General features: G+C 51.2%; 1 protein-coding gene and 2 non-coding genes across 3 annotated transcripts in view; 1 reads left to right on the plus strand and 2 right to left on the minus strand.

The window, feature by feature from the left end:
- Positions 1-13,890, plus strand: part of Ankrd33b (ankyrin repeat domain 33B) — a 77,545-nt gene extending 63,655 nt beyond the window's left edge. The window contains exon 4 of the mRNA XM_047556497.1: positions 6,357-13,890. Coding sequence (XP_047412453.1) covers positions 6,357-7,207 — 851 coding nt within the window. The 3' untranslated portion in view covers positions 7,208-13,890. The remainder of the gene's footprint in view (positions 1-6,356) is intronic.
- Trnag-ccc (transfer RNA glycine (anticodon CCC)) lies at positions 1,938-2,011 on the minus strand. Its single transcript has one exon. It is a non-coding gene; the product is annotated as a tRNA-Gly (tRNA).
- A 392-nt stretch (positions 13,891-14,282) lies between the features above and the next one.
- Positions 14,283-14,356, minus strand: Trnam-cau (transfer RNA methionine (anticodon CAU)). Its single transcript has one exon. It is a non-coding gene; the product is annotated as a tRNA-Met (tRNA).
- Between the last annotated feature and the right edge of the window lie 8,906 nt (positions 14,357-23,262).

Below are 23,262 nucleotides of genomic sequence, written 5' to 3' on the forward strand. Positions count from 1 at the left end.
CTGCCTCCTGAGCCACTGGGATTACAGGTATGCGCCTCTGTGCCTGGCTTCACCTATTGTTTATGACTGAACATTGTACAGTATCCTCCGACCTGAGCCTGTTTTTCTGGGATTAGTCTGGGTTTGTAAGATTTACGACTCTGAATTTTTTTTCTTCCTGCTTTAAACTGATTGTCTTATGGGATGCTATAGGAAAAATAAATTCAACCAGGTTTTGAAGATTGAGAACCTTCTTAGAAATATAAAGGATCATTATTAATATTAATCCCATTGATTGATTCAGTGGCAGTTTTATTTTTTAAAAGCAAGAGCTCAGTTCCAGCAGAGTTTAGGCCCTGCCTTTTTTGTCCCAATAAGCAGTCCCTCCTAATTAAATGGTGATTGGGATGCTTTTGTGAGTGGCAAAAGTTTCGTTTGCTCCTATTGCTTTTGGATTGAGTTTTAATTGAGTGCAGATCTTTTTACTTTTTCAACTGAAAAGGAATGGTGTCAATCACATCAAATGCATTTTTCCCAACAAGTTAATTTGAACCACCAACTTTTTTTTCCTTTTGGTGGGGGGTCAGTTGCCTTCTCATCACCCTGGAAAACAGGAGGGCCTCAGTCTCGATGTCCCTGTCATTTCGTCTTGCCTGGGCCTCTTGGAGGTTTCAGGCATTTGCTGCTGTGTTTATAGGCTCATAGAAGCACTGTCACAGATCATGGGGAGATGGTGCTGGGGAGGTGGGCTGGTCGCCACCAGCCCCTACCCTGCCCCATGTCTGCTCTTTGCATGTCAGGTCTGTAGTTCTCCCCCACTGACGTCTAGAGCAGCCCTGTGAGCGCAGGTCTCCCCCTAGTGCTTTCCCTCCGCGCTGGGCTGCTACGGGCAGAGGGGAGCAACGTGGAGAGCCAGGGCGCAGGCTCAGACCCGCCCCGCCCATGCCTGCCTCCCTCTTGTGACCACGGGTTCGGGTTCCTCTTCTCTGGGACGGGATTGGTGTTGGCTGCTGCGGCAGCTCTTGCTAGGGCTGCCCTGGAGTCATGCCGGGCCTGGAGGAAGCCACCAGGGTATGTGGCGTAGGATCGTGTCGCTCTCATTATTGGTGAGTGTGTGATCTGTATTTATTCATTAAGTGAATAAAAGAAGATGGCGTATTCTTCTCTTTGAAAAACACCCTGCTGTGAGACACTTTAACTTGTTAGGGTCGTAAGCATGGAACTCAGGTTTCTGGACCTTGGCATGATTTTGAGATCTGGGGCCAGATAAGGCCATGTTGTCGGGGGCTGTCCGGACAACAGCGTCCCTGGCCTCTACCCCTAGATGGCTGAGTACCCCAGTCATGACAACCAGAGATGTCTCCAGGCCGGGTCAGACATCCTGGAGGGGCAGGGCACTCCTGCTGAGAACTACTGACACAACTCCTAAGTGAGAAAGGGGGAACGATGTGAGATCTTTTGTTCTTAGATGTTTCTCCCTTCCAGCTGGTTCTGTGTTGCCTAAAATAAAGATGAGACCTTTTCCAGGCGATCTCAAGCTGTCCCCTTAGACTTTAGTTGGAGTGGCTAACTTCTAGAATATTTTCATTTGCTATTGTCACTACTAAGTTAGATTACAATTCTCAACTATTTTTATGTCTTCTTATCTCCACTTAAACACGTCCATATTAAGAGAACTGAAAGTGTTGGAAGTTCCCAACAGCCTGAGCATTTCTTTTAGATTGGCTGACCCTTCAACATAGAGTGAGTTTATGTACCGCCGAGGAAGGAACCCAAGGGCTGATTGCAGAGTGGTCATCCTGTGATGATCTGAAAAGTAAAGTGCATAAACATTACTACATATTAACAGCCAAAAAATATGCCTTTCTCTCCAATTTCTTCAGATGGGGTGATCTTCATTTTCTGAATGTTTTTCTGCACCTGAGTTTAATTTCTGAGTTGCAGTTTATTTTTTTATTTTGTGGTGCTGGGGATTGAACCCAGGGCCTCGTGCTTGGGAGGCAAGCACTCTACCAACTGAGCCATATCCCCAGCCCATGCAGTTTATTTTCAAAAGCACACGTTTCGGTTTATACATGATGAATAATCAAATCGGACCCTCAACTCTTTAGATTTTCTCACCATTCGTAACAGTTTGTATCTGCGTTGTGCAGTAGAACAAAATAATGTTGGAATTATCAGAAATTTGAATTTTAATAAAAAATAGGACTGGATCCTGAAAAGCTGACTTGGTGGGTCTTTAAACGTCTTTGGCTCCCATTACTGTTGGCTGTGCTGATGAGAATCACGAGCGAGGTGCAGAACCTTGTTAGTTCAGTGGAATATTAATGTCCCAGAGTGATAGGTCTATTTAAATCAGTGGCTCTGAGAAGCTGCCTGGAGGAGGGTTTTTCCCTGGAGGTCGCCAGGTTCCAGACTTGCTTTAGAGAGCTCCCGTTTATACTGAAGTGCGGCACAACGTCACACTGCTGGCTCGGGGAGAGAGGCAGCCACAGGCCTGCATCCTGCGCAATTCCAGGGGACCACACAGGTTGAAAGGAAGATGAGGATCCAGAAAAGACACTCTGCTCTTGCGCTGCGGTCCTTCTCTTCTCCGGCAAGCCCTGACTAGACTTCTGTAAACCAGGTGACCCATATCAGTTCGTTGCTTTCTGTGTATGAGGACGACGGGAATTTTCTGTGAACTGAGAATTTGTCACGTTAGAATTGTTTCAGGTTCTTAGAGAAAAATCTCTAAGTCAGGAAATTCGTGTCAGCCCCCAAATCAAACCCCGAGACAAGGACTTGAGGTAAAGTGGGTGTTTTTTGAAAGGTTGCTTTTGGGAAGCGGCATGGCAGGGCCGGGGGAGTAAGCTGGGAAGAGATGATTGCTAATATGGTGACCATGGGCTCCTGAGCAGGTCACTGGTGGGCAACTGGGACTCGACTCGATGCCGTCAGGGTGGGGTCTGGAGGAAAAGTGAGAAAGGAAGTGAAATACTTCGCCTGCCTCCCACGGCCTCCTGGGCCTGGCATGACTCCCAGCGGAGAGTGTTCCAGAGAATGAGGGATGGGACTTACATTTTTTTCCCTTTAGGAATTGTTTGACTAACATCCTAGCTTGATAGTTGTTTAAAGAAAGCAGGTGTTAGGCTGGGGAGATAGCTCAGTTGGTAGAGTGCTTGCCCCTCAAGCACGAGGCCTTGGGTTCAATCCCCAGCACTGCAAAAAAGAAAAAAAAGAAAGCAAGTGTCTTTCTTATACCTCACCAGGAGTATTAAGATTAGTGGTCACTATCCAAAGCTGGCCTTGGTTCTGTGAAGGCGTCACAGACCCTGATTCTCTTCTCCTGTTCATTAATCCTCTTGGCTTGCTCCCTTGTCACCTCTTGATTCCAAGAGAGTCACCAGACCTACAGGCAGGAGGCAGTGACAACAGCTGCAAATACATTGGTCCCTTTTCTCAGGAGGTAAACATCCCTTTAGCGCTCTGGCCGGCACAGGGTTGCTTGGGCACAGGCTGCTGGACGAGTGGGGGACAGACTTCAGTCATTAGGTTAGACCAGCGGTTCAGAGTGAGGGTCGATGTTGCCCACTAGGTGATATTTGGCAACAGCTGGAGACATTTCTGGTTGTCACAACTGGGGAGGGTGCTACTGATGATGTCTTGGGTAGACAGTGCACAGGACAGTCCTCGTGACAAGTGTTTATCTGACCAAAAATGCCAGGAGTGCTGTAGTTGGGCACTCCTAGGTTAGACCAATCACGACCCATCGCCTAGAAGGGAGTATGTTGCTGTTTTGAGTAAAATAGAGGGTTTTGTGCAGACAACTTGGAACCATCAACAAGGTGGCAGATGGACCCATTGGTAAGAGCCACTTCCCGGTCCACGGGTTTGAGCACTGTTGGGTAGGAGGCCAGGATGCTGGTGGTCTACTGGGGAGAAGATGGACACAGTGGCATTCCAGAAGTTCTCTATACCCTTTTAAAGGTATTCAAGTAAAACGTTCATCATTAGTACAGTCGATCCCCCCAAATCTTGGGTTCTATATCTGTGGATTCAGGCAACTTCTGATATAAAATATTTCTAAAACATGCATTTGTATGGAGCCGCTGCAGACCTGTTACCTTGTCATTGTTCACTAGCGATACAGCATAGCAGCTGTTTATGTGGCTTTTACCTTGCATTAGGTTTTATGGTAATCTAGAGATGATTTAGAGTATACGGATGTGCATAGTTTACACACAAAGACCATGCCGTTTTATACAAGGGACTTGAGCGTCTTTGGAATTTGGTGTCCATGGAGATCTTGGAGGCAGTTCCTGGTGGACACTGAAGGGTAACTGTCATTCATAATTTGCTGGCTATGTTACAGCCATCAGTATTACCCTTAGCAGTGGACTCTTAGGAAGCGAACCCCTAATTAATGCACAACTCCAATTCTAGAGCTGCATGGCCATCAGAACGGCCCTTGTTCTTTGGGGTGTTTGTATTTTCTGAGCATTTTGAAAAGGTGGGGGACAACGGGAAGAACGCTGAGCTTTGGACAGCTGTTCCTTTCGTTTTCCATTAGCATTGAAAAATGTCTCTTTCATGCAGTGTTCATTAAGGTTTTAATTTTGCAGTTTGTTCCTTTTTTAAGTGACATGCAATTAATTAAGGTTTAATGTGTCATCTATTTTCTGCCATGACATTTTTACTGCCTCCTTTTCATTTTAGTCAGTTTATAAATTGTACTCTAACTAATGAGTTCTCCTGATTTCTAGTTCCAAATAATTACCACTCTTGTAAGATGGCTATTCTTTAATGTGTCACAGAATTAAGACCCTTAGCAGGTGAGCTCAGGTGAGCCAGGTCTGCCTGGCTAAGAGGCCACCCTGGGCTGCCAGGGCAGGGAAGTGGCTGAGCGCCCGCCTCTCTCGGCTCAGCACATATTGATCAGTCACCACATGTCAGACACCTGGGTCTGCGTGGGGTATAAATGAGGATGCTCTGCCAGGCCCTGTCTCCAGGGAGCTCACAGACTAGATAATTGCCCTAGTTTTCCACAGTGCTTTGCCAGTAGAGAGATGACTAATGGAACTTGAAATCCTGAATGATTTCTAACTGTATGTGGGCTGAATTGGACCAAGATTAACAGCAACTTTGTATTAGTTCCTACATTACCAAGTTGAAACCTAGGCAGATTTCACCAAGATGAGTTGATGTTTAACCCTGCAGTATTTGGCGGGGGCAGTGAGTGGAATGGAGAGACGTTCAGGAAGATGTTGGGGGATCCATCAGGAAAGATTCTCTAGACAATCAGAACTGATAGGGTGCATACATTAAGAGATTTATTTTAAGGTATTGGCTCATGCAGTTGTGGGGGTTGGTAAGTCTAAAATTTGTAGGCTGGAACCACAGGTAGGAGTTGATACTGAAGTCTTTTATTTCCTAATTTTCGTTGGTGCATCATAATTATACATAACAGTGGGATTTGTTGTTGCATATTTGTACACACACGCAATAAGAACTTTTCTTCCCTAGGAAACGTCAGCCTTTGCTCTTAAGGCAGTCAGTGACTGGATGAGGCCCGTCCACATCTTTGGAGTTGCTCTCCTTGATTTGGTGTTAGCCAAAGCTATAGGATCCCCTCAGGCTACACCTAGATCAGGGTTTGATTAAAGCACTGTGTGCTCTGAGCCTCAGGCCGACACAGAATGTTGACCAACAGACCTGCCTGTAGGTGGTGGTCAGCACACGGAGCGGGGTGCCGGGGACCCAGGGCACTCCCTGGAGCCCTACTCCATGGAGGTTCTGTAGTGAGCCTCTGTTCAGGTCAGCCAGGATTAGATGTGTAGCAGAAGGAAGATGCCGAAGGCGTGGCTCTGTCCCGCAGTGGCACTCTCTGCTGCGTGGCAGTACTGGCAGCCACAGTTACCTCCCCAGGGTGAGAGGTGGAGACCACCATCCCACAGAACACGACTCACAGGTGCCCTCTGAGTGACCGGACGGCAGTGATGGTACCAAGTACTTTGCAAGTGACGGTCACTGTTAGCATTTTAGAGCACTCTAGTTTCATGAGTCTAGTGATCTTGAGACTTCTCTGTCATCTAGTCATCTCTCTGTTGGCAGAGAGCCATGGAATCTTATTTCTTTAAAAAAAACTCATGGTTTAGATTCAAACAAGTTTTTATTTAGGAAAGACAAAAACATCAAATGACACACAAGAAACCTTTCTTGTTGCCATGGTAATTGCAGTAGGTGACTGTCAGGAGCAGGTGGCGGTTGTACCCTGATCGCCCTGGTCTAGGCTAGAGCTCGTCAGGTTTCCGCAGTTTCCCTTTGTTCCTTCTCTGCCTGGGAGAGAGAGTCACCGCTGCAGCCACCCACTCTCCTTTGTGCTTTCTGTTTTTCAGGGGCAGATGTACATGCGAGGGACACCCGGCGCGGGATGTCGCCCCAGGAGTGGGCCGCCTACACAGGCCGGGTGGAGGCGGTCCGGCTCATGCAGAGGCTGCTGGAGCGACCCTGCCCCGAACAGTTTGGGGAGAAGTACAGGCCGGAGCTGCCGCTGCCCCCTGAGGCGGTTCTGAAGCCCGCAGCCTCCAAAAACTGCCTGCAGAGGCTCGCGGAGTTTGTGCGGTCGGTGCTGCGCTCGCGCTCCAGCCGCGGCCTGGAGGACGGGGGCGTCCTGGACCACATGGTCAGGATGACCACGAGCCTTTATAGTCCCGCTGTGGCCGTCGTCTGCCAAACCGTGTGCCCCGAGGACCCTCCCTGTGTGGGAAAAAGGCGGCTGGCGGTGCAGGAAATCCTGGCACTCAGGGGGGACCAGGACACCCTTGCTCAAGAGAGGGACGAGGTGGAAAGCGCTGAACAGCAATTTCGGACTTCTGAGATCTCGGGGAGCTCCAACGAGGAGGCTCCAAGAGTCAGTACCCCCTCTCTCTACCTGCCAGGGGCCCAGGGCTCAGCCTCTGCCCGGAGGAAGGCCAGCCTCCTGCCCCTGCAACTCCTGCGCCGGAGCAGTGTGCGGCCGGGTGTCGTGGTCCCCAGGGTCCGCATCAGCAAGGCGCCGGCGCCCACCTTCCAGCCGGAGCGGATAACCCGCAAGGGCAGCACCAAGGACAGCACCCACCTGCAGATCCCCAAGTGGCGGTACAAGGAGGCCAAGGAAGAAAAGAGGAAGGCCGAAGAGGCCGAGAGGAAACGCCAGGCAGAAGCGCAGAAGGAAAAGCGGGCGCCGCGCTGGAGGAAAAGGACGTGAAGGGTCCGCGGAGCGAAGGCCTGTGTCGCACTGGGAGCTGCGGGACTCGGTGCAGAGCCCCAGCGGGGAGGCGGGCGGGGTCGCGCAGGCCGCGGAGGCACGAAGGGGAGGCGACCGGGCGGCGGTTCGCTCATCCTGCGCTGCGCAGCCTCCCCTAACCGCCTCCCGGAACCCAGAAGGGGTCAAGCTGTTCCCAAGAAGGAACTGGGAACGGCACAAATTGATTTGCCTACACCGGTTCCCCTAGCAGTCAATGCACCTAGCGGGCAGTTTACCTAAATGTCTCCCTTTAGAGAACCCCAATTAAGAATTTTAAAAAACCAATTTATCAAAGGGCGTTTTTTGCATAATTTTGTATTTTTCATCATCTTTATTTACCAATCTGCAGCATTTTACAGTTGATGGGGCTCTTTGTATTTAGGGCAGTTTTAATACACTTATCTGAAGGCCCTTAAAACAGTTTAAAATAGTTTCTAGCAATAAATATTCGTGATAGCTGTATGAATTCACACAGAATTCACAGGGTTCTCCCTCTTTGCCATTGGTTTCGGCTTTTGCCTTGCCGTCTCATTGTGGGTGCACATTTGCACTAGATTTTCCTTTTAATTTGATTAATTGATGCTGAATATTTGGAGTTTTTTGATAGAGGCATTAATTTTTACAGCAAAATGATCAAGTGAAACAGTTCAGATTTCAGTGTGTCTTCTTTTAAAACTCTGGAGTCCATACAGTAATAATAATGAAAACCATTGTCAAATTATTATGAAATAATGCATAAATAAGCACGCATTTCTTGCTGGACTCATTTTAAACAGGGGCTTTGGATAAACTGGATAGGAAATTTTTAACTAGATATAAGAAAAATTCTTTTTAAGAAGTGGGGTAAGTTTAATAAATGATTACTAGAAATACAAAATTAAGCTATATGTGCCCTTAGATAAGTCAAATCTTTATATCCTTAAAATGTAAAAATGATGCAAGAAGGATTCAGATCCCCGAGGGCGAAACTGCTGATGGAGGCTGAGAGCGATTTTTAGAACCTGGTGGTTAGAACTGAGCGTTAAGCAAGCTGGCTTTAGGCAAATTTCTAGGAGTATTCGGCACTTCCGGGCAGCCCTCTTCCAGGCTCAAGTGGAGTTTACTTTGATATTTCCCTTGGTGATTGTCCCTGATGTCCAGTTCATCCTCAAGCCAGCTTTATAAAATGTCCAGGCTGCAGAGACTTTGGCAGGACACAGATGCGATTTGCCTGGGCCCTAAGCTCTCGGTGGAGTTTTCTGCTTATGCTTTTATCTCCAAAGCACTGAGAAATTCTTACTGGATCTTAGAATATCTGTCACATATGCACTTTATTTAAATATTAATTTAAATACCGGGAGCCATGGATTTACACTATGGCAGACTGTTCGGAAGCTCTTTCCTGTAACCCTGGGTAGGAACTGACAGCCCTTTGACCAGGCAGGCAGGGAGGGGTGCGGGTTCTCCTTGCTGCTTCCCACCCGCACCTTCAGCTGTTGACCAATCAGGGATCTCACACTGGCCTTTTCTGCTCGACGGGTCATAAGGCTGCACCCAGGCCAATGGGGAGACTGGTGAGATAAAAATACTGTGTTTCAAAACCTGACTTTAGCATATTTCTCCTTAATCCCAGAAAGGCATCTTGAAAGGTAAATGCCACAGAATTCTGGACCCCCTTTCAGAACAGCTGCTATTAGTGGGTTGTGGATCACCTCTGTGGCTCAGACGTTGGATTTGGCCACGTTTCCTTGGAGACGAGGGCTGTAAAGGACCTCAGTTATCTTTGGAAGTTGTCTTTTCTGTGTCCCTGGCATTGTGGCATCTTCCCTTCCTGCCTGTATATGGAATCCACAGCTTCACCTAGCTTGCCACGGCCCCTCCCTCATCAGCCAAAGGTCCAGCCACAGTGCCAAATGGTTTCGAAACCATGGTTTCCAATGCCGGCTGCCCTGAGGACCACCCAGCAGCTTGTCAACATTTCCTGCCCCACCCCTGCTCAGAGGCTGTCACTGTGTTGGTCTGGGGGAGCTGAACCTGTTCTGAGTTCCCAGGAGAGTACCCTGCAGCCTGTGTTGAGAACTGTAGCTTCTCCTCTCGCTGACTTGGAGGTTGCTTCTCCAGGACCCCCCCCCACCCCCGAGCTCCCTCAAAAGGCTTCAACTGTGTAAGAATGTCTATGTGTCATTGGAACAGCCAGTGTTAGGCAGCTCCTGCTCCAGATGATTCAGCATCTGGCCACCAGCGGTTTGCCAAACAATCCTGCCTGCTGGGGACATGTACGCTGGTATGGTGTGGAGCCCCACCCTGTCAAGCATGGCTCTCCGCTGCTACCGGGTCAGAAGTGCACCTTCCTGGTCCCACCCAACCCTCTACCTCACCGCAGCCCTTTTTCAGAGTCTCCAGTGATGGGTGCGCGGTCAACAGTGTGACAGGTGATTTCTTCAGTGTCTGAGTGGTCTGACATATATGGCCCCGGGCCTCTCCTCCTGTTCGTTCCAGCCTTGTCCAGCTGCACAGGACACACCTGGCCCGCAGGGGTTTGGCCCACAGTACTGCTCTGGAGTATCTCCAGAGCTCTGGAGATACCTGCGTTTAGAAAGGCTACTAAGCCAGCAAGCCCGGGGCGCCCGGTGGTGTCTTTGGCAGACTTGAAGGTGAGCACCCCACTTTCCCGGTTCTGTGGGTGCGGCCATTACCTGGCGGGCCTTGTGAAATGAGGAGAGGGACGTGTGTGTGGGAGGGCCCTGGCAGGCTGGAGGGCAGCTGTGGCATAGGCCCTGGACAGGAGGACTCAGCTGTGAAACCTGAAGGACCCAAGTGCAGGAAGCATCGGTTCTGCGTGGTGCAAACTCCCCCGTCCCTCTCTCCAGAATCAAGTCACTTCCGGGCCCCTTGGGGAAGTCCTCCTTGATGGAGTCCAGGTGGCTTCTGGACCACTGGCCAGCACTTCTCGCTCTGGCAGTGTGGAAACATTTGTTCACTTTCCTTCATGGACAATGTCGTTTTGCCCTTGTTTTCTCAGTCTCTGGAATGGACTGCAGGACAGCAGATGGACACTGTGCCCGACTCGGGGGGTGGGGGCAGTGCAGGAGGTCAGGAAGCGACGTCCGGGTGCTTCTCAGCCTTGGACTCATTCCTCTTCCAAGCTGGGGGTCTGCGGGAGCACCAGGGCAGATATCCTCAAGTGGACCCTCCCGGGAGCCCATGCTTGTCACTTGATAGTGTCGCGTCCAGGAAGGTGGGGGAGGCAGTGGGGGCAGCTGGGCTTGTGATCAGCCCCTCACGGAGAGGTGGACGGGCTGGCTCACCTTGAGGCTTGAGGGGCGCGGTGAGCCAGTGTGTTCTTAGGCAACGTTATTAACGCCCTATCAGGTCAGGACCTCTGAGTCCCCAAGGCTGCGTGAGCGCAGGCCCGACCTGCTCCTGCGCTGGGGCTCAGCATCTCAGCACCCCTCCCCACCCCACCTTCAGGAATGGTGGCTCGTCTACCCTCCTGACACGGGACAGCACAGAGGGCACGGCTCGGGGCCTCTGCTGGCACCCAGGATGTTTGTTAACTGTACATAGCAAATTTCCAGTTGACAGGTACCTTCTCAGGGATTTATATATAAATATAGTTAGGGGAAAGTCAGAGTATATTTTAATATTCTTTAGAGCTTGAGTAAATGATGATTAAACTGGACAGGAGAAATATTTCCAAGACATTATTAATGCTGCTGATTTGAAAGCGAGGTTCCTGGAACTCACCCCAGGCAGAGATTTCCTTGGTTGTTGGAGGCTGGGGGACTCTGGCAGGGGACATGGCTGCGGGTGGACGTGAAGTTGCTTCTGTGCGTAGAGGTGGCTATTTGACGGCACAGATGGCCCTTCGTCGCCTTCGCCTCCAGAGCCGGTTCCTCCGTTGTGATGCTGGAGGATACAGAGTGACAAGGACTTGGCTATTCTACTTGCTGTGTCCTTCAAGTGTCCCCGTCAGCCCAGCACCAACCCCCAGGCTACCCCAGCAGACTCCCTGCCGCACCAGATACTCAGAAGGTGAAGGACCACAGTGGCATTGCACCTCCACTGCGGGCGCGCCTGTCATTCCGAGGCTCAGGAGAGTCGGTGACGTGGGCTGGAAAATGGAATTCGTGATGCCTCTGCCCATTTCTTCCCAGCTGTCAGCAGAAACCAGGTCTCTGGGGAAGAGGCTGCTGTGGGTGAGACGGAGGCCCGGGACGGGGCCAGGCCTCAGGCCTGAAGTGGAGCGGAACCTGCCCTCTCAGACAGCTGGGAAGCAGAGGACGCCCGAGCTCCATGAAGAAAGGCCTCCTGGAGAGCCAGAGAATGCGCGGGCAGCAAGGAGAGGGAGGCCTGCCTGCACGCACCGTGTCCACTACTAAAGCCAGAAGACCCTTTCTCTATAATTTGCCTTGACCCGAGTTTGCTTTGGGGAGCGGGCTACACCCTGATGCAGGTCTCCCGTGTCCCCTCCCCGGGGCACCTGCAGGTCACGCTGCTCCTCTGTTAACACTACAGCTATTTCTCACCCGGGTGGGAGTGGCCAGCCCCCACTGGAAGCTGCCAGCGCAGTTGGGCTGTTGTGTGATGAAGTGCTTTTTCTTTACAGTATTTGGGAAGGTCTCACATGTCACCCACGTTTGCTCGGGGTTCTGTCCCTCCACAGGAGTAACTGTGGATTCTGAACCCTGCTGCCCAGTTCTTGGTTTCCTGCCCACCAGGAGCATGAGACCCCCTTTGAGCCAGGCAACCACCTGGAGGGACTCTGTCTTCTAGGGAAAGAAAGGGTGGGACATTGGTCCTGCAAGTTTCTTAGACACCAAAGTATTATTCGTGATAGATCCTCATGAAGCAACCCAGTCACGGTTACTGAGACACCTGGAACCTTCACAGTGGGATGAGGCTAGTCACAAAGAACTCACAACAAACCCAGTTCTTCCTGAAACGCTGATTGCTCAAGTCCCCGGCTGGGATGCATTTAGAACTTGTTTTATGCACCTGAATAATAACTCTTGAGTCAGCTAGTCATTTCTGTGCCCTTGAATTCACATTTCTTCATTAAGATTTTAAATAAGGGACTAAAAAAATGCCTCTGAATATTTGTTTTTTTAATTTAAAGGAATGGGAGGGGGAAAAAGACCAACAAAACCAAATCACTACCTGCACTGATGTGACGATTTTCAAGGGCCATGGAATGCCTGTGCTGCACTCAGTTCCATCACTCTGACCCAGCCTGCAGCCGGACTTCTGTGCGAAGCGTAGCTCCGTGGTGCTCCCAGGAGCAGTGTGTAATCAGGTGACCTCGTGCAGGAGCCACCAGGTGCACACAGATGACCTCAGGGAGGCCAGACTGCCTGGAAAGGTGACAGTGGCTTTCCAGTGGCTCTCCGAGTGTCTGATGTGACCCACTTGGTCAGAAGAATCACAAGCCTGAGGATACCCTGTCCAGTGACACGTGCCATAGCCCAGATGACCCAGGGAGTTCAAACGGCCGCTGTGGCTGGGTCTTCAGCCTCCGCGCCTTAATCGAGGCACATTAACACCGTTTAGAAGTTCTGGAAGCTGGCTTAGGGCCACACAGTGTGGCCGCACTCGATGGAGGCCAAGTGCATGACATCACCCTCCCAGAAATGAGTCTTCGTGGATCCAGACTCAGTTTGAATCAGATGCTTCCCTCAAATGAAGTGTTAGAGCTAATCTTACTGGGATTCTCTTTGTTCAGATGCTAGATGGCATTTACTGGATGTCCCAGGACCTGTGTTTTTAACAGTGGTGGCTTTGTGATGGGTTAGGAATGGACAGACTTCTGCACAGGGTGCTGGGTTTCAGGTTTTGTCGTTTTGGCATAAACGGGTATTAGGACCTGTTTTCTGAATGTAAAGCTATTTTGTTTATCATTTCTATAAACCCAGACTTTCTGGATGCTGTGAAGCTGTTGAATATGGATATTATTGTATACATCTCAGAGTGTTTTATTTTGAGGTGAGAGTTTTGTTACAGTTTATAAGAGATATTTTCCTATTTAGACCTCAGGGCTATCTTGAGACCTACGGATAAATGTGACCCCTCCCCCTCCCCAGCAGCTTCAATTCTTGATATTCTAAAGGTTCATGATTTTTAAGTTAAATGTGATATTATTCAGCAGAAAGAATGTTTTTTTTCCTTTTTAACTTATGAAAAATTCTATTGAATATTTTAAGTCTAGAAAAAAATGTGGTAATGTAAAAACATGGGAAATTGTGGCAAAAGAATTAAAAACCACGTGCAAAATAAATGTATTCTCCTGATACCAAACTGTGATCTTTGAATAAACTTGTGTGTATAAATTAGAAAAGATACAACGAAGCATACGGTATTTTTCATGTGACATTTTAATTGAATCAGATTTGCATTTTCTTATTTCCACACTCTCACTTAATTTTTCCAGGGTAAGGGTTTAAACTGTGTGAGTCCCCATGAGTACTTTCCCATACGGTGAAGTGAGGGAGAACTGAGATGGTACTTTCTCAAAAGCACGCGCAGAGGGGAGTGCTCCCTCAGAGCGTGGCCTTGGGTTTACGAACACGCACACAGAAGCAAAATGGATTTGCTCTGTGCATATTCTTTTGCATAATGGTATACTGTTTGTGTTGTCCTTCAGTTTCTTTTTGCTTAAAATATGCCCTTGGGGACCTTATAAAATAACTTTTAAAATATTTATTTATTTATTTGTTTGTTTATTTATTTATTTTGGGGTGCTGGGGATTGAGCCCAGGGCCTTGTGCTTGCAAGGCAAAAATATTTTATTTACCTTTTCTCCTTTTTTTGCGGGGGGGGGGGCGGGTCAGAGATCGAATCCAGGGGCACTTAACCACTAATCCACATCCCTAGCCTTTTTAATATTTTATTAGAGACAGGGTCTCGCTGAGTTGCTTAGGGCCTGACTAAATTGCTGAGGCGGGCTTTGAGCTGAGGCGGGCTTTGAACTCACGATCCTTTTGCCTCATCCTCCCAAGCTGCTGGGATTACAGGCGTGCACCATGCGCCTGACCTTTTATCTACTTTTTTTTTTTTTTTTTTGCGGTGCTGGGGATTGAACCCAGGGCCTCGTGCTTATGAGGCAAGCACTCTACCAACTGAGCTATCTCCCCAGCCCTTTTATCTACTTTTAACAGCAGAAAAGGTAATACACAAACACGGGAGAAAACACTGCTCAAGGGTCTTGGGATGAGGCATCCTGCACACCCCAGTTGCTTGTGCTGTCTCTGGAACCATGATTTTTTTAAATCAGTCAATTTTTTTGGCACTGGGAATTGAACCCAGGGGTGATTTACCACTGAGCTATACATCTCTGGTCCTTTTTATTTTATTTTTTTAAATTTTGAGACACGATCACATTAAGTTCCATAGGGCCTTTCTGAGTTGCTGAGGCTGGCCTCGAACTTGCAATCCTCCTGCCTTAGCCTCCAGGGTCCCTGGGATTACAGGTATGTGCCACTACACCCCACTGGAACCATGTTTTTAATGTGCTCTTCCCTTTCTTGCATAAACAAGATCCTGTTGGACATGCAGTGTTGTTCACTGTCTGTGTTTTGGGGGAGCATTTAGCTTTTTTTCACTTAATTTCTGCCTAGTATTCTCCGGAGAGTTGAAGCATAAGTGCTTTCAGTTCTTACTGTTTATAAATAAGGACGGTCCCCGTACCCATACTTGACACAAATGAATGTTTTTAAAAGGTGGGAGTGTAGAAGTGGACTACAGGGTCGAAGGGAACAGGCATCTTCATTTCTCCAGTGACGTCCCGGTGGCCCTTCCCTCAGGCGGAGCCGAGGGGCATCTCCCACCTGCAGCCCCTCATCAAGTTTTGCAGCCCCCGTGGTGAGAGCTTGCACCTCCTCGCCTTCATCTTCATCTCCCCACTGCAGTGTTTGGTGAGGTCGAGCACTTTTGCATGTGTTTTCCAACCATTTTTATTTCCTGTGTCATAAATTCCTTATTTCCATTTGTTCTTCACTTTTTATTTTACTTTTTAGCATCATTTTTACTGGTTTTAAAGACTTTTGGACCTTAGTCATTTGACACCTGTTGTATGCATTTCCCTCATCACTTATCCTTATGATACCTTATGTATGGAAAATCATGATTTAATCGAACTTGATAAGCTTTTTTTATATTTGCATTTTGCATTTCTCCACAAAGACCCTTCTATCCTAAGTCAACAATTTAGTTCTTCTACAGCTTCTTTTAACGATTCATAGATATTTTTTCTTTTCAGCTCAAAGACTTAGATACACTTCATCCCTTAGGTTATTTTGATGGGACTTGGAAGTCTTAGTTCTGCGCTGATCTTAGGAAGTCTGAAGTCCAATTCATTAAACATCATCATTCTACATGATTATTAGGGAAGGACCCGAATAGGTTGTATCCTAACTTTACACAGAACTTTGTCCTAGGGTAGAATCCTTGTTGGAGGTTGTTGGTGCTTGTTTATAAAAGAGTCAGTGACCTATTTGGTGGGTTGAAATGTTAACTGTGAAGCCGACCAATCAGGCAGACCCCGTACAATCGTCTGAGGATCGTGGTGGGAGAAGGGAGGGGAGGTGGCGGGGGAGAAAGACGGTGGTCCTGTCTCTGTTTTTCTGGCTGGGACACCCGAGGACCTGGGGTCACTGAGCTCCCAGGCAAGCTGAAAGTGTGGTGGGTAGGCATAGGCTGGCGCTCGCTCGGTCCAGTGGCCTTGGGGGTAGTGTGTACCCACTGGGCAGAGTGTGGTCAGAACATCGGAGGAGGCTTCTGCATGCCCGCGCCATTGCCCCCCGTCCACCACAGAGCCTCGGCGAGGGCTGGGCTGGTTTCCAGCAAGGGCCATGAAAGGCAGGCCTGAGCCTCTAGTCTGTCCACAGCTGTCACAGCAGATTGCTCAGGTAGGGGGTCAGCTTCATGTTCCTGAGGGCTCCCTGCCCTGCAGCAAGCCTGGCCGGATGGGTCCCCGGGCAGGCGTGGAGAGGGCCTAGAGGGCCCCGGGTGGGGCAGACACTGCTGCCCACCCCCACACTGGGCAGCTTGCTGCCCTGCGGTGCTCGGCTCTGCACTGCTTTCTTTAAAAAATCAACCACACAAGAGTTTAGTATGTTTTCCTAGAAAAAGTCATGTCAATCAAACTCAAGTTTACCTTGCTATTTCAGAAGTGTTATTTTAAAAACAGGAAAATCAAGAAATTAGCTGCAAGGAGAAGACTCTACCTTGTCTTTACCTCCTACTAAGACAGGAGCCTGGTGGGAGTCTGCACAGGGAGAACTCTCCTGGGACCAGGTTCACGGACCATGGCCAGGAAGTCATTCCCTGCAGCGGAAAAGACTGGACTGTCCTCACTTCAAGTGAAAGGAATCCACCAGGGAAGCTACTCACCCACCTGGGCTCACTGTGGCCAATCTGTGTCCTGCAACGGGATGTGCCCTGAAGGCCCTCTCCCTTCCTCCCACAGTGCAGCCCTGACCCGCCACGGCCTGGGTGACCAAGTCGAGGAGCGGACGAGAGGCCCTCCTGCCCGTCCCACCTGCACGGCCTCCGGGTGCACGCTGCATTCTCCTCCCTTGATTTAGGTGCAGTGTCTTCTTTGCGGCCACAGGAATAGGTCAGGGGTGGGAAGAGCCACACCTCCCCTCCTTACCTCCCACAGCTCTGCAGGTGCTGGTTCTGAATGTCCCATCCCCGTCCCGAGCCCCGAGAGTAGGACTCTACTCACTGTCCCAGTCCCGGACTCGGGACTAGGAGGTCCTGGAGACATCGTGGTAACTTCCTGACTAACCCCCATTCCCTGAACTGGTGGTCTTCAAATGGTGACCCCAGAAAATTGTCAGCAACGGTGTTCTTGGCCCCACGTGGCTTCCTTGGGTTGTAATAGCAAACCACACAACTCAGATGGCTGGAGACAACAGACGTGTTTTCTCACCGTTCTGGAGGCCAGAAGTTCAGTGGCCGAGCTCCACCTGAGACCTATGGAGGAGAGGCGTCCCTGCCTCTGCTAGCTGAAGTGGCCGCTCATAATCTTCAACACTCCTTGGCTTGTGGCAATATCACTCCCTGTTCCTGTCACCACATGGCCATCTTCTCTGTGTCTGAATTTCCCTTTTTATCAGGTCACTGGTCATTGGATTAACTTCACTCTGATTGAGTGGGATCATGATTTAACTGTATTACATGTTTAAAGTCCCTATTTCCAAAGAAGGTCACATTCACAGGTGCCAGGGGTTAGGACTTGAATGAGTTTTGTGGGAACACCACCACCCCAGGATACCGACTCGGAGCCTGGGAGGACTCTCCTCCCCTCCATGCCCACGGAGGGCCTTCCCGGCCTGGACTTCCCCTCATCCACTTGTGGGTGAGGGAGGGATTCCCCAGGGCTCTGGGGTGGCTGAACATGGAGGACGCAACACACACGGAGCGTACAGCATGGAGACAGATGAGAGCGGCAGCCGGGCGAGGAGGCCCTGCAGCCCACACCGCAGGCTCCACAGGGAGCCAGTGGCAGGGGCGGTGGCAGGCTGGGTCTTACCAAGAAGGTGGGCACCCCCTGGTTTCTGCAAGATGTGACTGGCCTTTTGAGAAATGACAGGACACTGAAGTCATCCTCAGGGACGAGCCGGCCCTGTGTCTGGTCGTGGGGTGGGAGGGCTGCTGGCCATAGGACTTGTCCACAGGCCGAGTCGGGGACGGACTTGTGGTTGCACCGTCATGGTCCCTCCGGTCTACCAGCCGTCCAGGAGGCATATGCTGTACTCAGTGTCCGGCCTCGCACCGTATTACTTTGTGAGATGTACCTCAGGTCCGTCACCTGCTTCCATCCCCGTCCGGCTCGTCCTCTCACCTGGCAGCAGCGGTCGCCCGTCCTTCCCCTTCCATTCCCCTGTGGCCCCTTCTTTCCTCAACAGGCAGCAAAGCCTGAATCAGACCCGGCTGCCTCCCAGCTCAAAACCCGCCACTGGTCTCTGCGGCACCTAGAGAAAGATCCAGCCTCCTTCCCTGGCCTCCAGGTGGCGGGGCGCAGCCCTGCTGCTGTCCCTGCGTCCATGCTGAGCTGCAGACAAGCTGGCTCTTCCTCTGTGCTTCTCACCTGCACCACACACCTCCCCAGTCCTGGCCCTGCTCTCCGCCCAGCGTCCTCAGGTCCTCTCCTGGACACCAGCTGAAGCTGGACTCAGTCTCTGTGCTGTCCACCTTCTCGTCCCCAGAGGCACTGCCTGGCCTCCGCCTGCTCCTAGCTGCGGCTCCTGCACAGCCGGAGCCCGGTCTTTACCCTTTCCAGCTTCTGGAGCGGGACTGGATGTAGGTGCTGCTCCATTGCGACTGTGTCCCAGGAGAGGCTGTCCTGGTTTTCTGCTGAGCTGGGGCCACGAGCGGAGTCCCGCTCCACCCCTAGGAGACAGCATGGACCACAGAGGGCAGAGGCCATGGTCACCTCTGGTCCCTACTGGCTTTGGGGCCCTGGGGGGCAAGTCATTGACCTTCCCGTTCTCAGTGTCCGTTTCAGAGTGGGTCTGTCCCAGTTTTACGGTTTTCATAATGTCATTAACTGACACAGAGATCATAGTAAGCTCTTAACAAGTTAGTGGCCACTGAACCGTTGCGTCCTACCTTCCTCTGCCAGACTCCGCACTAAATAATAGACCTCCTAGAACCCAGGGATGACCCCCGAGGCCTCTGCCTCCTGCGTCAGACTCCCAGGTACGCGGATGGCGCTTTAAACAGGTCCCACCCCCTCGCCCACCCACCCACTGTCCCTCAGCTCCGAAGGCTCCTTCACCGCTCTCGGCCACATGTAGGGCGTCCGGGGGCCTTCGATTCCAAGATTAAGGACGGATTGCAACTTGTGCCTGCACCCGAGGTACTCGGTGTCCCCAGGGCTAACACCCTGCTTCCCACAGCAGGGCAGGAGCAAGGAGATCTCTGTGCTCTCTGTGCTCCTACTTGGAAGGATCTTGAACACCGGCCAGGGCAGCAGCTCCTGACCCGCCCTCTGAGCTGTGTCCCTCCCAGCAGCAAGCCCCCTCCGGGGAGATGAGCAGAGGCCGGAGGCAGGCCCCATTTGGGGTACAGGCCTCTCCCCCTCTTCTGTCCAGGGGTCAGAAATGCCTGCCACCTGTTGACTTGGGTGGAGTGGCTGTCCTGCCAAACCCCTCTCCAGACCTTGCAGACGAGGCCGCGCCGGCATTGGACGAGGGGATGTTGAACGACCATGGAAATCAGCTAAATCAGCTCAGAAAAGATGGCAATGTGGAAAATACTAGCTTTATTAGCCCAGCCTGGCTCTTCTCCCAGAAAAGCATACGGGGAAGAGGATGCTTGGCTTGCTTCACTAAACCAGACAGCAGGCGTGTCCTAAGCTGTGTGAGGAACGTCTCCGGGGACAGACTGACAGGAGGTTGGTCCTGGCTTTGAGCATGAATCAGCGAGCGCTGGACAGCAGCGCCAGTCCTGGGCAGAGAGCTGCTGGCGCTAATCTCAGCCCAGACTCTGCGCCCCTTGCTTTGCTGGACGGTCCTCAGGTTCCCCATCTCTTCTCTGCCTCCCTGCTCTCCAGGTGATCGGGAGCGTCTTCAAGGCCCCAGTGATGCCTGGTGCCAGTACAGAAGCACAGTGCTGGCCACAGCAGGTGAGGAGGGACGTGTGTTTAAGTCCTTCTGAGTTCTAAGGCCATCCACAAGGTCCCCAGGGAGAATCAAGCCAGACCTGCTGAGCCGCAGGCCCCGTGTGAGCTCAGGCGAGCTGCTCTGAACTACGCACGGCCTTCAGCGGGTAGGGAGCGGTCCTTGGTTCCTTGCTGCTAGAACCACTGCAAACATGTTCTAGAAGAATCTATGTTCCACGCTTGCTCTATCTGCTCTGGGGTCCTTCATTCAGGAACAGTGTTTTGGACTGAGCAGGCCAATAGCTTCCAGTTGTGGCTAGAGGTAGGAAGGGCGTCTGCCAGCGGAAGTCATCACCTCCCCTGAGCACGGTGCGGCCAGGGGTCTGGCCCTCGACCTCTGAGGGCAGTCCTCTCCCCTGCCCTCCCACAGCCCACCACTGAGCACTGGGAGGAAAGCCGAGACCCTCTGCAGTGTCATGCAGCTCCAGGACCGGGGGTCCTGAGCTCTGGCCTTGCAGGTCCTCGGGGGAGCTCCAGGAGGTGGCCCCCTGGACAGCGTCTAGACAGGAGCTTTCTTTTCTCATTCATGGGCAAATAAAACTTATGCAACTTTCTTAAAGAAGTTCATCTTCTTAAAGAAGCACAGGATGTTTCAGGAGGGCTCGCTCAGCCAGAGGCCACTGCCCTGGGTTTCCCTGGACGCTTCCTCAACTAATTGGATCCCCCACGAGGGACTTGAATGCAGGATCCCCTGCCTAAACCAAGTGTGGAGGGTGATGCCCTCCTGGTCCTCGAGGGGCTGAGGTGGCCCATGGGGCCATTTGATACCCAGGTCCTCACTTGTTTCCCAAACGGATCAGAGGTCCAGAGTCAGCCACCCTGGAAGGTGTCAGGGCACGGTCCCCACGGTGTGCTCACTTTGGATGAAATCGCAAGCCTGGTGGGATGTTCCCCAAACTGTCCTCAGCTCTAGTGATTCCCTAGGAGGACTCAGGAACTCAGGGAAAGCCAGGGACCCAGGGGTCACGCCTCAGCACCGAGGGCTTGGACCCCGCGGCTGAGCATGCGGAGGGGAGGGGCACAGCTGAGGAAGGACCCCGTGCCTGAGTCCCCACTGCTCCTCACCCTGGTGGCGGCAGCGAGGATGGAGCCGGGCCTGGGGTGGGCACCACGTCGGGAGGCGGGCATGGAGACCCGGCCGCTGGCCCTGCCTGGGACACCTCGACCGGCAGGAGCTTCTTCCCAGTGGCTGTTCCGCGGGGCAGCACACGTTTCCTCTTTGGCTAGTTGTCCCTTCACCGTGTGTCCTGGAACTGTGAGGCTAATCAGCTCCAGGCACACACGGTTCATGGAAGAAAATAGGCTGCAGTCATTTGGAACAAGGTTTCTGGACCTTTCTTTGAGAAGAATCTAACTAGCTGAGCCAAAAGCCCGCGTGTCCTGGTGGGTGTGCTGGGGAAGCCACCGAGGGACATTCACCTCCGCTCTTCTCGGTATCGTGTCGGAGAAAACAGCCACTGCACGCCCCCGAAGGGGCAGAGTCGCTCTCTCTGAATCCCCTCTGCATCCTCGAGCAAATCTGCATCTCCGCAGTTGACTGTTTTCTGCTCCAGGGACCGAAACCCAGCTAGCTTGAGCTACTTCAGCCGCTCCCACCGAGGTCTCACCTTGGGACACGTGTTGCTTGTTCTCAAGGTCCAGGGAGTTGGCCTTGGCTCCTTTAGTTACTTACCATAAGCCACAGGCGTCCAGAACAGGGCCCCAGGGGTTTGTCAGTCTGGACAAGGTGGATGTTTGTGCGATCCCTCTGTGTAGAAGGCCGTCCATGCGTGGGGGACATGGGGCTGTGTCCCTGGCCTCCATGCACTAGATGCCACTGACCAACCCCCTCCTCCCAAGCCAACTAGTTGCGACAACCAAATATGTCTCCAGACGTTGCCCAAATTCCCTGGGCAGCAGTGTTGCCCCCACGTGGTAACCACTGCGCCCGCCATAGTGGACATTGTTGCTATTGTTCCGAACACATTCCATGTCCTCAGTGACCTCTGTGAGAGTAACACCTGAAGGTTTTGGGTAACTTGCACAGGAAACTGAGCCCTTACGCTACAAAACGGTGGACTTTCTCTTTGCAGTGACCACTGGCGGTGCAGAACGACAATGTTGAAATGTAATCAAAAAGCTCAGGTAGGGCTGCTGGGTAGAGTCCCAAATCCTCCAGATTATATTAGTTCATCGCATCTGATAGTGTTGGGTCTTTTCCAGTTGACGAATTAGATTTTTTTTTTTTTTAAAGCAAGGCAGTTGGATTTATAATAATAATATTTAGGATTAAAGGGGAGGATGAAGGGAAAATAATTTTCTCTTGTGTCCTTCACTGAATTTTAGAGTCTGTTTGGAAGAGCAAGTTCAATATTAGACAGAATTTATGGAGACAGGTAGACACCTCATTGGGACCAGTATAAAAACAGACCTGAGATGCTCGGAGAATCAAAGAACAATGAGCTGTATAGACTCTTCAATACATTTTTTAAAAAAGTTTTAGATGGACACACTACTTTTATTTTATTTATTTTATGTGATGTGCCTCATGTGTGCGAGGCAAGCGCTCTACCACTGAGTCACAACCCCAGCCCTGCAATGGACTCTTTGCTAGCTTAATTTTAGGTGTCCATGTGGCTGGCCCATAGACCCCAGGTATCTGGTTAAACATTATTCTAGATGCTTCTGTGAGGGTGTGTTTGAATGCGGTTGACATTTAAATTGGAGAGCTTCGAGAACAGCAGAGTCCCCTCCATAAAGTGGTGGACCTCCTCCAGTCCACCGAAGGCCTGCTCTCCCGGCACAGGGGCCTCTGCGGAAGACAGCCCCAGACTCCCCTGCAGCCTCGGCTCTTCCACGGTCTCCAGCCCACTGGCCCACCCTGCAGATAGCGGACTTGCCCAGTTTCCATAAATTCATGAGCCAGTTGTTTAAAAGAGTGTCTCTTCCTCTGTGTGTGTGTGTGTGTGTGTGTGTGTGTGTGTAGTCACATGCCACTAAGCACAGTGACGTGTTCTGAGAAATGCATTCTTGGGTGACTGTCATCTGCCAGGAACGTACTACACAAACTAAGACGGAGTCTTACAGGCCTTCCGCTGCACACGTGGCCTGTCGTTGGGCGAAATGTTGTTATGAGGTCCATGACTCGTTCTGGTTCTCTGGAGAACCCTGCCTAACACGACCTCTCCGAGGGAGTTTCAGGTACTCAAGGTTCCATGGCTCGCCACCACCCCCCACTCACCGGCTCTGTTCTTCAGGACCATATGGTGGAGGGTGCCTCCCGGGAGGGTTCCGGAATGCCTGGGTTTTTGTTTTGTTTTTCTTTTTATCCTGCAGAGGCCAGCAGGATGCCAAGTCTTGGGGGGGAAAAGTTTACTTTGAGTTTTTCAAA

The sequence above is a fragment of the Sciurus carolinensis genome, chromosome 6 (assembly GCF_902686445.1).
Source record: "Sciurus carolinensis chromosome 6, mSciCar1.2, whole genome shotgun sequence".
NCBI classification, from domain to species: Eukaryota; Metazoa; Chordata; class Mammalia; order Rodentia; family Sciuridae; genus Sciurus; species Sciurus carolinensis.